This window comes from Boleophthalmus pectinirostris, unplaced genomic scaffold (genome assembly GCF_026225935.1).
Source record: "Boleophthalmus pectinirostris isolate CB_2022bp ecotype Guang Dong unplaced genomic scaffold, ASM2622593v1 HiC_scaffold_1, whole genome shotgun sequence".
NCBI lineage: Eukaryota > Metazoa > Chordata > Actinopteri > Gobiiformes > Gobiidae > Boleophthalmus > Boleophthalmus pectinirostris.
This window is the reverse complement of record NW_026570970.1, coordinates 5,251,170-5,263,992: the sequence shown is the minus strand read 5'-3', so window position 1 is coordinate 5,263,992 and position 12,823 is coordinate 5,251,170. Positions and strand designations below refer to the sequence as shown.

The following is a 12,823-nucleotide window of genomic DNA, read 5'->3' as shown; positions in this document are numbered from 1 at the left end:
AAGGGAAATTTATTGTTGCAGTTTTCATCATTCCAGCACTGGTCACCTGAAAATGAGAAGTGCACATTAAAACATGTGACATTATTAAGACAGAAATCACATTTATATAAAGATGTCATACTGGTGAAGTTAATAGCTGCACAATGTTCTCCATTCGCATTATTGGGTTCCCCTGGGCACCACTGTGTGTAGGTGATGGGTTCACTGTTGAGCCATAGCCAGAAGTCTTCCTTAAATTTGCAAAGAGATTTACAAATATTGTTTAATTACAGCTTTTTAGGGTTCTTAAAAAAAATCATGCATTGAGTTGAATAGATGTGGGTTTGATAGTCTTACATTCTGTGCATCTGAAAAGCCAATCCAGGCTTCTCTTCCTTGTGCCAATTTGCTCACAAAAGCAGCTTCTTCAGGAGTGTGAATAGTGGCGAGGCCTCCACCGAAATGTATACACACGCCCTCTAAGAGAAAGAGAGTTTGGTTTATTTCTTTGAGCAACGTTCCAGTACAAAGGGTATGATATATAACTTATCAGAGTTATACATCTTGTTATATCTACTTATATTGTAGATTAAGGTCTGAGTTTTACAGGAATGCAAAAGAACAGGTTCTGAATTAAGAAAATCAATCAATCAATAAAAACAATGCCATATGTTCTTGATTATTGTCAAGCTTAAATTGTTAAACTGTGTTGTGATAAGGGTTACTTACTATTAGAGAGTGAGAGATGTAGACATATTTAAAATGGAGTTACCTGAGCCATGCTCCATGACAACGGAAACCTCATAAATATGAAACGCCGATCATTGAATGTTTTCCATTCTCTCCATACTTCCTTTGTATTCAAACCCCAAGCTCTCAATGATTTATGGACTGAAAACAGACTCAAGTTACTTCAGGATTCACTGATTAGCAATGATTTTCCATGGAATCAGGCAACGTTCCACACTATCACTTTAAAGACAAAATTTACTCACCGCCACCGCTTGATTCTTTTTCTGATTCTTTGTCTGATTCATCAGTTGGACCTGGAACATCATGTCACACAAATGAACTCGACTTGATTCACTGGACGTAACCCTTTTGAGAACCTTACCTTCTTCCTGATGATTATCATTCACAGACATTGGTGTTGCAGTACCTATAAAAAAGAAAGAGAAAGAACAAAATATAACTTTATTTGTACATAAATGGTCCAAGTAAAAACACAATCAGAAGAGTCCATTCTAGAGTTAGACCTTCTCTTCTCTGAGCCATCACAGCACCAACGAACAGCAACACAACCAGCAGCTTCATCACGAACACACTGAAGATCTACAGAGGAAACCTAAGAGACGATTGTACAAGTGAGAACAAAGAAGAAGAGCAGGACATGATACATTAAGTGTCCGCATCAGTGAGTACTGACCTGTCTGAGAGTCTTTGGGTCTGAGGAGTGAGGAGGAAAACATCCACATTTAATAAAGGAGGTAGTTTATGATTACAGTGGATGGAACAAGTTCACTTTAATAAAACATTTTCCATCTCCAGGTCAAAGTCCACATTCGTTAGATAAGTTTGAGTTTGAAATTGATGTGTGATGTGATGTGATGTGTTCAGGGGTCAGTGGTAAAGGGGATTTTTTATGGAACAACAGCAGGAAGGAGAAGTGAGTGAGATGAAGATTTGGTATTTTTGGTTTAATCTGTCTTGATGTAGACACACTGTTTCCTAGTACCTTTTTGCACACATAGTTGTTTTTGGGGGTCAACATGTCTTAAAGGTTGTATGGAGGATTTTTTGTTTGTTTCAAATTGTCAGTGAAAGTTTAAAATACCATTACAGAGACGCAGCATCTTTGTAATTATGATGACCAAAAAAAAAAAGAAAGAAAATCTATCAACTGTGGACGTGTTGAGGCCAGATAAACATCAGCCAATAGAAAACGAGGCTGCCTCATTTTCTATTGGCTGTCAGGTCGTCAATCAAACTCCCTATGTTTCTAAGGTAACTATGCAGCGGTTCTTAGAGGCTTTTTCTAATTGTGGCTCTCTCGCACTTCGCACAAAGTTTGTCGCGATGTCGGACGAGAATCGACGACCAGTTCGCCGCAAAAGAAAGTCGGTTTTTGAGGTCGCTGAAAGACGAAGAGAAGGAGAAAAGGAGCGAAGACAAACTGAGGTGATTCTTGGAGATTCCTTTCAGCGATTCGCGACTGAAGCGGACGAAGGGTCTAAAAACTGAGGTGTCGGTCTCTAAGTTATTTCTAGAGGGACCTGTGGAGGAGGAAGGTGGTGTCAAGGACTGTCGCTGGATTTCTCTTTCCTTAAAAAAATCCTCTATACAACCTTTAAGTGTCATTATTGGAGAGTAACAGATTACATGTACTGGCGTTATGTAATCAGAGTACAAATTATGAGTAACTGTACTCAGTTACAGATACTGTTTCAATGAGTGGTAATTGGATTACAGTTACTTTGTTGAAATTAATGGATTACATGGCGGTATTTTCCTGTTTTCACATTTGGGGCTATATCCCTTTTTTGTTTGTTTGTTTTGTTTTCTCGGTAATTCCGCTCATTGCCGGACATCTCCATAGAAACGATCAGGTGACAGAGCCCCAACCAAAAAGTTACATAATGCACCTTTAAGTCACAGATTTTTTTTCCAGCAGGTTTATTTTTGTGCACAGACAAAAGGTAAATGATCGTTGCACCACATGTCGTCCCAGCACCTCTGCCCTGAAACACAAACACACAAAAAAAACAAAAAAAAACATTAAAAACAAAATAAAAAAAACAATCAGGCTCCTCATTCCAGGGGCACATCTCATTTCTCTTTCCTCGCTTCCTTCTCCTCTCTCCTCTGCCACTGTCTCCTTTTGTCCTCTGCTCCTCTCTCCTCTGTCCCTTTTCTCCTCTGTCCTTCTTTTACTCTGTCCCTGTCTCCTTTGTCCCTGTCTCCTCTACTGATGTCTCCTTTTGTCCTCTCTCCTCTGTCCTTCTTCTCCTCTGTCCTTCTGCTTCTTTTGTCCTCTGTTCCTCTCTCCTCTTCTTCTGTCCCTCTTCTACTCTGCTCTTCTCTTCTTTGGTCCTTTTCTCTGTCCCTCTTCTCCTCTGTCCCTCTTTCCTTCGTCCCTCTTTTCTGTTCCTTTGTCCCTCTTCTTCTTTGTCCCTCTTCTCCTCTGTCCTTTTGCTTCTTTAGTCCTCTGTCTCTCTCTCCTCTGTCCCTCTTCTCCTCTGTCCCTCTCTCCTCTGTCCCTCTTCTCCTCTGTCCTACTTCTCCTCTGTCCCTCTTTCGTCTGTCCCTTTTCTCCTTTGTCCGTCTTCTCTTCTGTCCTTCTTTCCTTTGTCCCTCTTTTCACTTTTCCTTTGTCCTTCTTCTCCTCCTCTCCTCTGTCCTTCTTCTCCTCTGTCCTTCTGCTTCTTTTCTCCTCTGTTCCTCTCTCCTCTTCTTCTGTCCCTCTTCTACTCTGCTCTTCTCTTCTTTGGTCCTTTGTCCCTCTCTCCTCTATACCTCTTCTCCTCTATCCTTCTTCTCCTCTGTCCCTCTCTCCTTCATCCCTCTTTTTTCTGTTCCTTTGTCTCTCCTCTTCTCTGTCCTTCTCTTCTCCTCTATCTCTCTCTCCTTTTCTCCTCTGTCCCTCTTCTACTCTGTCCTACTTTCCTTCATCCCTCTTTTCTCTGTTCCTTTGTCCCTCTTCTTCTCCTGTCCCTCTGTCCTCTGTCCCTCTTTCCTTTGTCCCTCTTCTCCTCTGTCCTTCTTTCCTTCGTCCCTCTTTTCTCTGTTCCTTTGTCCCTCTCTCATCTGTCCTCTGTCCCTCTCTTCTCTGTCCTTCTCTTCTCCTCTATCTCTCTCTCCTTTTCTCCTCTGTCCCTCTTCTACTCTGTCCTACTCCTCTGTCCCTCTTTCCTCTGTCCCTATTCTCCTCTGTCCTTCTTTCCTTCATCCCTCTTTTCTCTGTTCCTTTGTCCCTCTTCTTCTCCTGTCCCTCTTTCCTCTGTCCTTCTTTCCTTTGTCCCTCTTTTCTCTGTTCCTTTGTCCCTCTTCTCCTCTGTCCTTCTCCTCTGTCCCTCTCTCCTCTTCACCTCTTTTCCTTTTTTCATCTGTCCCTCTTCTACTCTGTCCTTCTCCTCTGTCCCTCTTTCCTTTGTCCCTATTCTCCTCTGTCCTTCTTTCCTTCATCCCTCTTTTCTCCGTTCCTTTGTCCCTCTTCTTCTCTGTCCCTCTCTCATCTGTCCTCCTCTCCTCCGCTTCTCTGTCCCTCTTCTCCTCTATTCCTCTCTCCTTTATCCCTTTCTCCTCTCCCTTTTTCTCTTTCTCCTCCTTTCTCCTCCTCTCCTCACACACTCTCGGCTAAATCAAGGAGAGGAGTCAAGGCTTAGGAATCTTAGAAGTAAACAGACCTGATTCGCGGCCCCCCACACTCGTCTGTTCTTACCCTGGTGGTTGATGACTGCACAGTGCTGCCCCCTGTCGTCGTCCGGTCGTCCTGCGCACCAGCCCAAGTACGTCACCGGCTCACTGCTGCTCCACAACCACAAACCCTCCTGCAAACGCACACAAAACACACGTCAGAAACAAACAACCTTCAGAAAAATCTCATCTCGTCTTTTCGAGTTTCGTAATTTCATCAGAGTTTATCATTTTACTTCCAGAATCTTAACAAGGACCAAAACTAAACAAAAGTTCACAATAGGTATGATTTGAAAAATTAAAAAAAATAAATGTCACCCTACATTTTCTTATTAAATTGCCTTACCTGTGCATAAATTGTCTCTGGAATTGATAGACTGAGGTGGAAGGATTTTGTTTTAAAACGCTCTTATTCTTCGTGTATTTTTGTATTTTCTGTTTTTTTCTTGTCAACGGCCACTTGACTAAAAGTATGAAGAATTTTTCCCCAAGCAGTAAATTATTAGAAAATTATATCAAACTGTCAAAATGCACTTTAAATTATTAAACATTCTATATAGTTTCCAAAATGTTTCATAAAACCAGTTGAAAATGTTTAATGGTCCACAGGTCCAATGTCTTTATCTTTGTTGGTTAAAATTGAAATCTGCACGGGACAGAATTTTCAGTCCCGCTCACCCCCGCAAATCCCTCAAGATGAGCACGTTCGCTTTCTTAAACTGTATCAAACACGGAGAAGCAGAAAGGAATTGTCTTAAATGTGCGTGGGATTAGAGCACGTCCACAGGTTGAGGCTGCGTAAAATGTTTTTATTAATGCCAAATAAAATATCCAGCACAAATGATGTATGATAGGCAAACATGAATCATTTGTATATTTTATTTACACTCATTTAGATACAGTTACGCTCCCGCCCGCACCCGCTGTGAGCTTTCAAAATGTGTCCCATGCCGCACTGTTTTGCGTTGGGTCCCGTGGGAGTGCAGGGCTCTAGTGTAAAACTGCACAGGTCATTTACAACTGCACACATTTTACGTCACACTGCCATTATCATGACTGAGAACAGAAGCTGTTCATGGGTTTATAGAGCCAAATGTCAGTTGTATATATATAATATATATGTATAATGTATATTGTGAATATATAAAAGTGGAGAAAGTACAGAGCAGTGGGCGTGTATCATGGGTTTACTAAGGCTACGTTCAGACTGCAGCCTGAAGTGACCCAAATCGGATTTTTTGGCCCCTATGTTCCTGTATCTGATCTTTTAATGACAGTCTGAACGACACAGATCCGATTTTTTCAAATGTGACCCAGGACACTTGGATATGTGCTCCTGAAACCGATACAAAACAAAACCACTCACCCATCCAACTGTTGTGTTTCCTTTAAAGTCCCACGCGGTTTATTTTTGAAAAAGTTAAAAAATAGACCATTTAATGACAGAGCGCCTAATGCCTAGTGCGGAAAATACAAGGACTGGATGGAATATTTAAAAAAGTGTCTCCACACGTCTCCAACACTCTGGCTCACTAGGAAATGAGGTCCTATGTCCAAAATTACGGACTGTCCCTTTAAACATGAGTTAAAAGCTGATTGTGCATCATCTGTCTCCTCTGAGTCGTGTGTGTTTTCTGTCGACTCACATGCCGAGAGTCTGTCAGGCCGATCCAGGCTCGTCCCTCTGTCATTCTGCTCACAAACTCCTCCTCATAAACGTTGTGGATGGAGGCGAGGCTTCCACCCAAACTGCTGCAATGGACCTGAAAGAAACAGAAACAAAGAAAGACATGGAGACATTTTAAAAAGAGAAGACTTCCTTTAAAGGGCCCATGTCATGCAAAATCAACTTTTCAGAGGTTTTTACCTACTAAGAGTGATGTGTGGGCCTTGTATTTGTCGCCAAAGTGGTTTTAAGATTGATTCAGTGTTTTTTTTTTTTTTTTAACAAATTGCAGCGTATTTCTGCCACCCTCCCACGTGACAATGAACTAAAGCTGCTACAACAGGGGTGTCAAACTCATTTTGTTCCAAGGGCCGTATCCAACCGACCAGATCAGAAAACTCATGTCATATAAACCCCAAAAATAGCAATAAGTTCAAATATTTGTGCAGAGAAACACAAATCTATTACAGAAATCTTTTTTAATTGATGAACTCTTTCTTTTACAAAATATTATAATATTATGAACCACCTGAAACTTTAAGAAAAAATCTATTTCAACACAGTGTTTTAACATGAACTTGTATGCAGACAGGAATAAATCAATTTTTTCTTGGTAAAATCCTGCACTCAGCTCCACTTTTCTCATGTTGGACATTTTTCTGATGAGGGTGTCACGGTCAACAGTCAAAACGATCGTCCTTTAAGAGCGTTTGGAAAGAGACAAGTCTTCATTTGTGCTGCTCTGGTGGGAGGGGCCACGTACAGAGACGCTGGAGACGCTGCTGTGATAAACACCACAGAAAATTAACAACATTTTAATAGAAAATATAATTAAAATATGTTAGTAAAAACTCAGCCGAGGGCCAGATTAAAGGTCTTGGAGGGCCGGATCTGGCCCCTGGGCCTTATGTTTGACACCTGTGTGCTACAACGATGACGCGGCAGCTACACCTATGACATGTTTGACTGCCTCCTCCGCCTCCTCCAGTCTACACGATATAATAAGTTTATCTACTAGTGTTTATTAAAACTTTACCAGGCAGTAATGTTCAGCTGATGTGGACTCGGTGCTTGAGCTTCGTGCTCCTCAAAATCCTCATCCGATTCCAGGTCCAACACATGCGGTTGAACGCGCTGTATCTCCATGATGAATAAAAGTTTATTCCTGCCGCTATCAGGGCGCACGTCTGTCTCCCCCTCCCTACTGCCTGAGAAGCCAGGACAAGGAGGTTTCCCAAAGGGCGACCCCAAGTCAATAGACACATAAATCGGATATTTTATTGTTATTTATTGTTTATTGTTGAGTGATCGTGTTGCGCTGAACATTTAGTATTATTCAAGTTTTAAACAATGAAAAACAGTAATAAAAGGATCCATAAGTCGCCTATGTTTCTTTTTTCTTTTAAACATGTAGTTGAACCAGCAATATTGGGACAACACAGTCAATAAAACAATTACAAAAAGATTAGAAATGATACAAAACATCGGCTCACTCAGAGCCTACGTCACGTTTGGAGGGCGGAGCCTGTGCTTTCTCAGGACGGGCGGGGGGAGGAGCGATAGTCGGACTTTCATAGTTCCTGGTCTGTGACTGTCTCCAAGAAATCAGTAAGATTTCAGAACTATTGTGTAATGGATGTTCCAAAACCCAAATTGTGCTTGTTTATGTGCAGAAGATACAATGTGAAAAGAGGTATTTTGCAGGAGATGGGCCCTTCAAAGGAACTGTGTGTAAGAAATAAACATGTTCAAATAAAAACTGACCTTTTACTGATAACACATGCTGATTCATTCTTAACTACAACAACACTCGACATGATGACGAAGCTGTTTATGTTTTTTTATGTTTTATGTACTTTGATCTGATCAGAAGCAGAATGAGCCTCACATGAGTCTTGTCTTATGTCTTATTTTTATGGCCGGGCAAGTTAGTGCGTTAATTTTGCATTAACTAATTAAGTCATTATCGACGACAATTATTTTAACGCCGTTAATGCAGTTTTTATTATTTATTTATTTATTTCATTGTAAACGTCTGTTGCTCTCTGGCTTTTAATTTGAAAAAGTGCACCGCGAGCGTTTCTTTAAGTTTGACGTCTTTTCTTTACACTTTTTTTCACTTTTTTCTGACCACGTGAGATGCAACGTGTCCGAAACTCCGCGAGCCGTGGGTTTGGCCGTGGGTTCGGCCGCAGGCTCCAGCTCTGGCCGGACCAGCCGTGGGCTCTGAGCTGAGCTTATTTCTTTAGTTCAGTGCTGAAGGGGGAGTCACTGATTTACCCAGATTTCATTAAATTTATTTCTTTGTTTGAGCCAGGTACAATGAAATTCAAAAACAATAACAAAAATAGTGATATATACATGACATGTTTGGGACCTGGTGCTCAAAAGGAGGAGGATGAAGTTTAAAAAACTTATGGAGTCCTACCCCAGTTGTTTTACATAACCACATGATTCACCTTTTTTAAATTATTATTATTTTTTGTTTAATCACCTTAGATACCATTACCACCCAGACACCACTGGAAGAAAAACTGTGATTGGTCCATTTCCATTTCATTATATTAACCCTTTGTTTCCCAAGAAATATCAGTTTATAACAACTGATCTAGAAATTATTACTAGTGTCGTGTTTATTACTCACTGCATAAAAAATATTCAAAAAATGTATTAGTAGTACAAAAGTCCATTCAGTATTTTTTCTTGAGCCTTCACTGAACACCTCGAAGACTCTGAGAAATGCTGTTTGCACAACAAATGTTTGGCTCTTTTATTTACATTTCCAATAAAAGTGCACTAAACTTCTACTTTTTAATTCATTAAATCGGTTTTGCGTATAACATGTGATTAAACGTGATTAATCGCTCAAACTCCTGCGATTAATGCGATAATTTTTTTATTTTATTTTGCCCAGCCCTACTTATTTTGTTTGTCAGTTTCTTTCAATCAATCAGTCAATCAATCAGTATTCCAAGGGGCAATGTGAGCACAGTGAGCAGTGAAATACAATCAGAATAAAAGTCTGAGTGCAGATTTGGTGAAGAAAGCCTGTTGCCTGTTGCCTGTTAGCAAAGCCAGCGGTACTAAAAATAACCAAACTCTTAAAAAGAATGAGCTCCGTGTAACAAATACAGGTCAGTAAAAACAGGTCAACAGTAAAACCACCAAGTCGCCTTTTATTAAAACCATCTAAAAATCTAGTTTGAAATCCGCCCCAATTATATTCAAATTATAAACAAATATTAAACACATCAGCTCCACTGAGTCTATTAAGACACTGAAACAGTTTTTATTAGTTTGTACGACCATAAACGAAAAACAAATAATCCTTACATTCTTTCATTCACATTGTTTGTTTCGCACGATCATAAACGATAAACTTTTGTCCCTTCGTTAACATTATTATTAGTTTGTACGACCATAAACGGGGGGAAAAAATTCGGCGCAATGACTTTAAATAGTTCAACACTGTAGAAACTTTATATAAACCTTATATAGACTGTTGTGTTTTGGAAAATATGGAGCTCTGGAGTGAATTGTACATTGAGTTTTGTTTGTTTTAATTTATATTTTGTCTCTTAGGCTACGTTCAGACTGCAGCCTGAAGTAACCCAGAATCAGATTTTTTGACTTCTATGTGCCCTGTATCTGATCTTTTAATGTCAGTCTGAACGACACAGATCCGATTTTTTTAAATGTGACCCAGGACACTTGGATATGTGCTCCTGAAACTGATACATATCTGATCTTTTGACATGTGACTTCAGTCTGAAAGGCCAAAGCGCATTCATCCACCTACACGTTATCAACAAGACACAAACGTCACTATTCTGCACTGAAGTAGGTGAAAATTGTTAATGAACTCCATGTCACTGAAGTGAAGCACATCACCACTCACCACTCTTGGCTCCGTCTCCACATCCACACGTTCCTTTCAACGGACTGAACCACAAAACACCACGACCAAAAACCTCGTCCTTCTCCTTCTCAATCTCCTCCTTAAAACAAGTAAGTTGTTCATGTTCTGGCTCCGGTACGAGAGGAACTTTAAAATCTCCAGGTGCTCGATGCTGCGTCCATGTTTGGACAACTTCTGTAAACACAGAGACGCTCGCTGCGGTTGATGTCGTCGTGTCTCCAGTGTCACATGTGGGACACTTTTGGGCCGTTTAATGTTCACACTGGAGTCACATATAAGTCACATTTAATTGGAAATGTGAACGACCTCGCAAAAACATCAGATTTCACAAAAAAATCGGAATTGAGCGTTAAGCCCTGCAGTCTGAACGTAGCCTTATATGTCCAGTGTGTGGAGTTGTTTTTGTGGATGCATTTTGTACCGTTTGTTCAGCTCGGACTCTTCCTGTCATGACCCATGTAGACGTGGTTTATGTTTTGTTTTTGTTTACCGCAAATGATCCAATTAAAAAAAGAAAAAACAAAAAAAAGAGCGGATACATACAGATGGAGATACTGTGTGTGAAATTCAATTTTCGCTGAAGCAAAAATTAAACTGCACTTTAGTGTTGGTTAAAATACCATGATATGATCTTAAAAACTGAAGTAAAAAAAAATTTGCTGTGTGAAAGCCACAAAAACAGCCAACCACTGCAACCAGCCACATTTATGAAAGTTAAATATTCACCTGAGCCTCGCTCCACGACATCAGACTCTTGACAAACATGAAACTCCGTCCATTGAATGTTTCCCAGACTCCAGGCAACGTCCGCTCTGAAAACAGGTTATGATCGTCTCGTTAATTTTGATTTACTGTGAATCCCGGACTATAAGCCGCTACTTTTCTCTCACACTTTGAACCCTGCGGATAATAAAACGATGCAGTGAATATATGGACGGATTATTTGTTTGGCACGTTGTCCGTTCATATTTACGGTCTATGGTTTGGAAACACAGTGGATACACACAGTCTGAGGGAAGAAAACGTCGCTGTCTGTGCGATTACACATGGATCTAGGGTTAAAATAAAGTTTCTACACTCGCTCGCGATACTGTCAGTGCACTCAAACAGTTTATAGCCGTGTGATAAAATAAGTTCTGATGTTAAATGAACATTAGTGAGGGGGATATGTTTTACCCGTGTGTGCAAACGACGAGAAGAAACGTCTCAAATTTCAGTAGCCGGACATCCACTTTAACAAGTCACCTGTTCTTGGCAAATGTACGACGGAGTATAAGGGTCAGATAAAAAAAATGCTGGCGCTACGAGAACAAAGTAGTAATTTTATGAGAATAAAATCGTAGTCAAAATAAAGTCATAATATTACGAGAATATCGGCTGCTCAGAAAGTCTGAATGAGTCTGAGGCTGGTGCTCTGGACAATTTGGAGCATTTTGTAAAGAAGAAAAATCCATGTATCATTCGTTCATACGACTGAAAAAGGACTGAATCAGGTCTGGAACCAAACCAGAACTAAGACCAGGATTCAGACCGGGACCAGACCAGGACTGAAAATGGTTTAGTCCTGGTTTAAGTCACAGAAATGGGAAACGGTTTCCGTGCCTTTAAAATGCGATGTGGGACTATTGCGCCGCATACGGACTGAACCAGGACTGAACCAGGACTGAACCAGGACTGAATCATTTTCAGTCCTGGTCTGGTCCTGGTCTCAGTCCCGGTCTGGTCCCCGTATCATGGTTTGGTCCTGGTCTGATCCCGGTCTCAGCCTTAGTCCCGGACTAGGTCCTTGTCTGGTCCCGGTCTAAGTCCTAGTCTCAGTCCCAGTCTGGTCCCGGCCTGGTTCAGTCCTGGTTCAGTCCAGAGGCGCAAATAATGAAGAAAATAGTTGCTTTTTTGTTCGTCTTCTTATTTTTGGTTTTATATTGAAAAACAAGGTTCTTCTTCTCATACTTAACTTTGTTCATAAGATGTAACACTTTTGAGAACCTCTCCCCTGTGTGATCTGATCATGACAGCAGACAGAGTCACACGGAAACAAATGGGAATTTCCTTAGCTGGTGTAAAACTGTGTACCAAATTTTCTGCACTATAGGGTGCACTTAAAAGACTTTAATTTCATCAAAAAAACGACTGTGCGCCTTATAATCCAGAGGGTCTTATATATTAATTTATTGGTTTGTCTTAGTACGACTTTAGTAAACTACAAAGCCGCTCCACTTGCAGCATTACGGCTCCCGCAGTCAGGAGCATCAGGAGTAAAACATACTGTGATTCCTTTTAATATCATGACAAGAGACACGCTCACAACGTGGACTTTAAACTCAAGGCTATAAATCACGCAGTAAAACATGGGAATAGAGCAACTGCGAGGGAATTCAACATTAATGACTCAATCGTCATTATTTGCCAACGGATCGTGGACGCCCGGGCTAAGGATCAGGATCAACTGTGGTCCGAGCTTTCACCAAGACCAGAATCATCACTGAACTGCAGGAGAACAGTAACCACACTGACTCGGATCACGACAAGAGGGATGTGGACGTGCTGGACGCCAGAATCGCCCAACTGTTTGAACTATTATGACTTATTGTGAATACTCGAACAATTTAGTGTCTCAGACAGTATTTTTTTTACATGTGGGTCCAGTCAAGTGGTAACGGAGGGAAACAGGGGCAGATTTTTTACATTCAAATGTCTCTTATTCAGAAACTAGAGGGACTAATGAAATAAGTAAAGTATCAGAATGTAGGAAAGAGTTACACTCCAACAGGGTAAAGTTAAACCTGTGATATTCTTTCAAGTTGTTGACAAAAAATTTTAAAACTCATGTCGGTAACGGAGGGAAT

The 12,823-nt window shown here is 40.6% G+C and overlaps 2 protein-coding genes and 1 long non-coding RNA gene across 3 annotated transcripts in view; 1 reads left to right on the top strand and 2 right to left on the bottom strand.

The window, feature by feature from the left end:
- LOC110159509 (contactin-associated protein-like 5) overlaps positions 1–12,823 on the top strand; it is a 195,472-nt gene that overhangs the window by 41,246 nt on the left and 141,403 nt on the right. The gene's annotated exons all lie outside the window — the stretch shown is intronic.
- LOC129410624 (uncharacterized) lies at positions 752–1,438 on the bottom strand. Its single transcript, XR_008632941.1, has 5 exons — positions 1,406–1,438; positions 1,236–1,324; positions 1,094–1,138; positions 975–1,025; positions 752–870 (listed from the first exon to the last, which is right to left on the bottom strand). It is a non-coding gene; the product is annotated as an uncharacterized LOC129410624 (long non-coding RNA).
- Positions 2,217–12,823, bottom strand: part of LOC110159508 (type-2 ice-structuring protein-like) — a 31,022-nt gene continuing 20,415 nt past the window's right edge. The window contains exons 3-6 of the mRNA XM_020924065.2: positions 10,704–10,789; positions 6,039–6,155; positions 4,418–4,526; positions 2,217–2,717 (exon numbers count right to left, since the gene is read on the bottom strand). Of these exons, the coding sequence (XP_020779724.1) occupies positions 2,653–2,717; positions 4,418–4,526; positions 6,039–6,155; positions 10,704–10,789 (377 nt within the window). The 3' untranslated portion in view covers positions 2,217–2,652. The remainder of the gene's footprint in view (positions 2,718–4,417; positions 4,527–6,038; positions 6,156–10,703; positions 10,790–12,823) is intronic.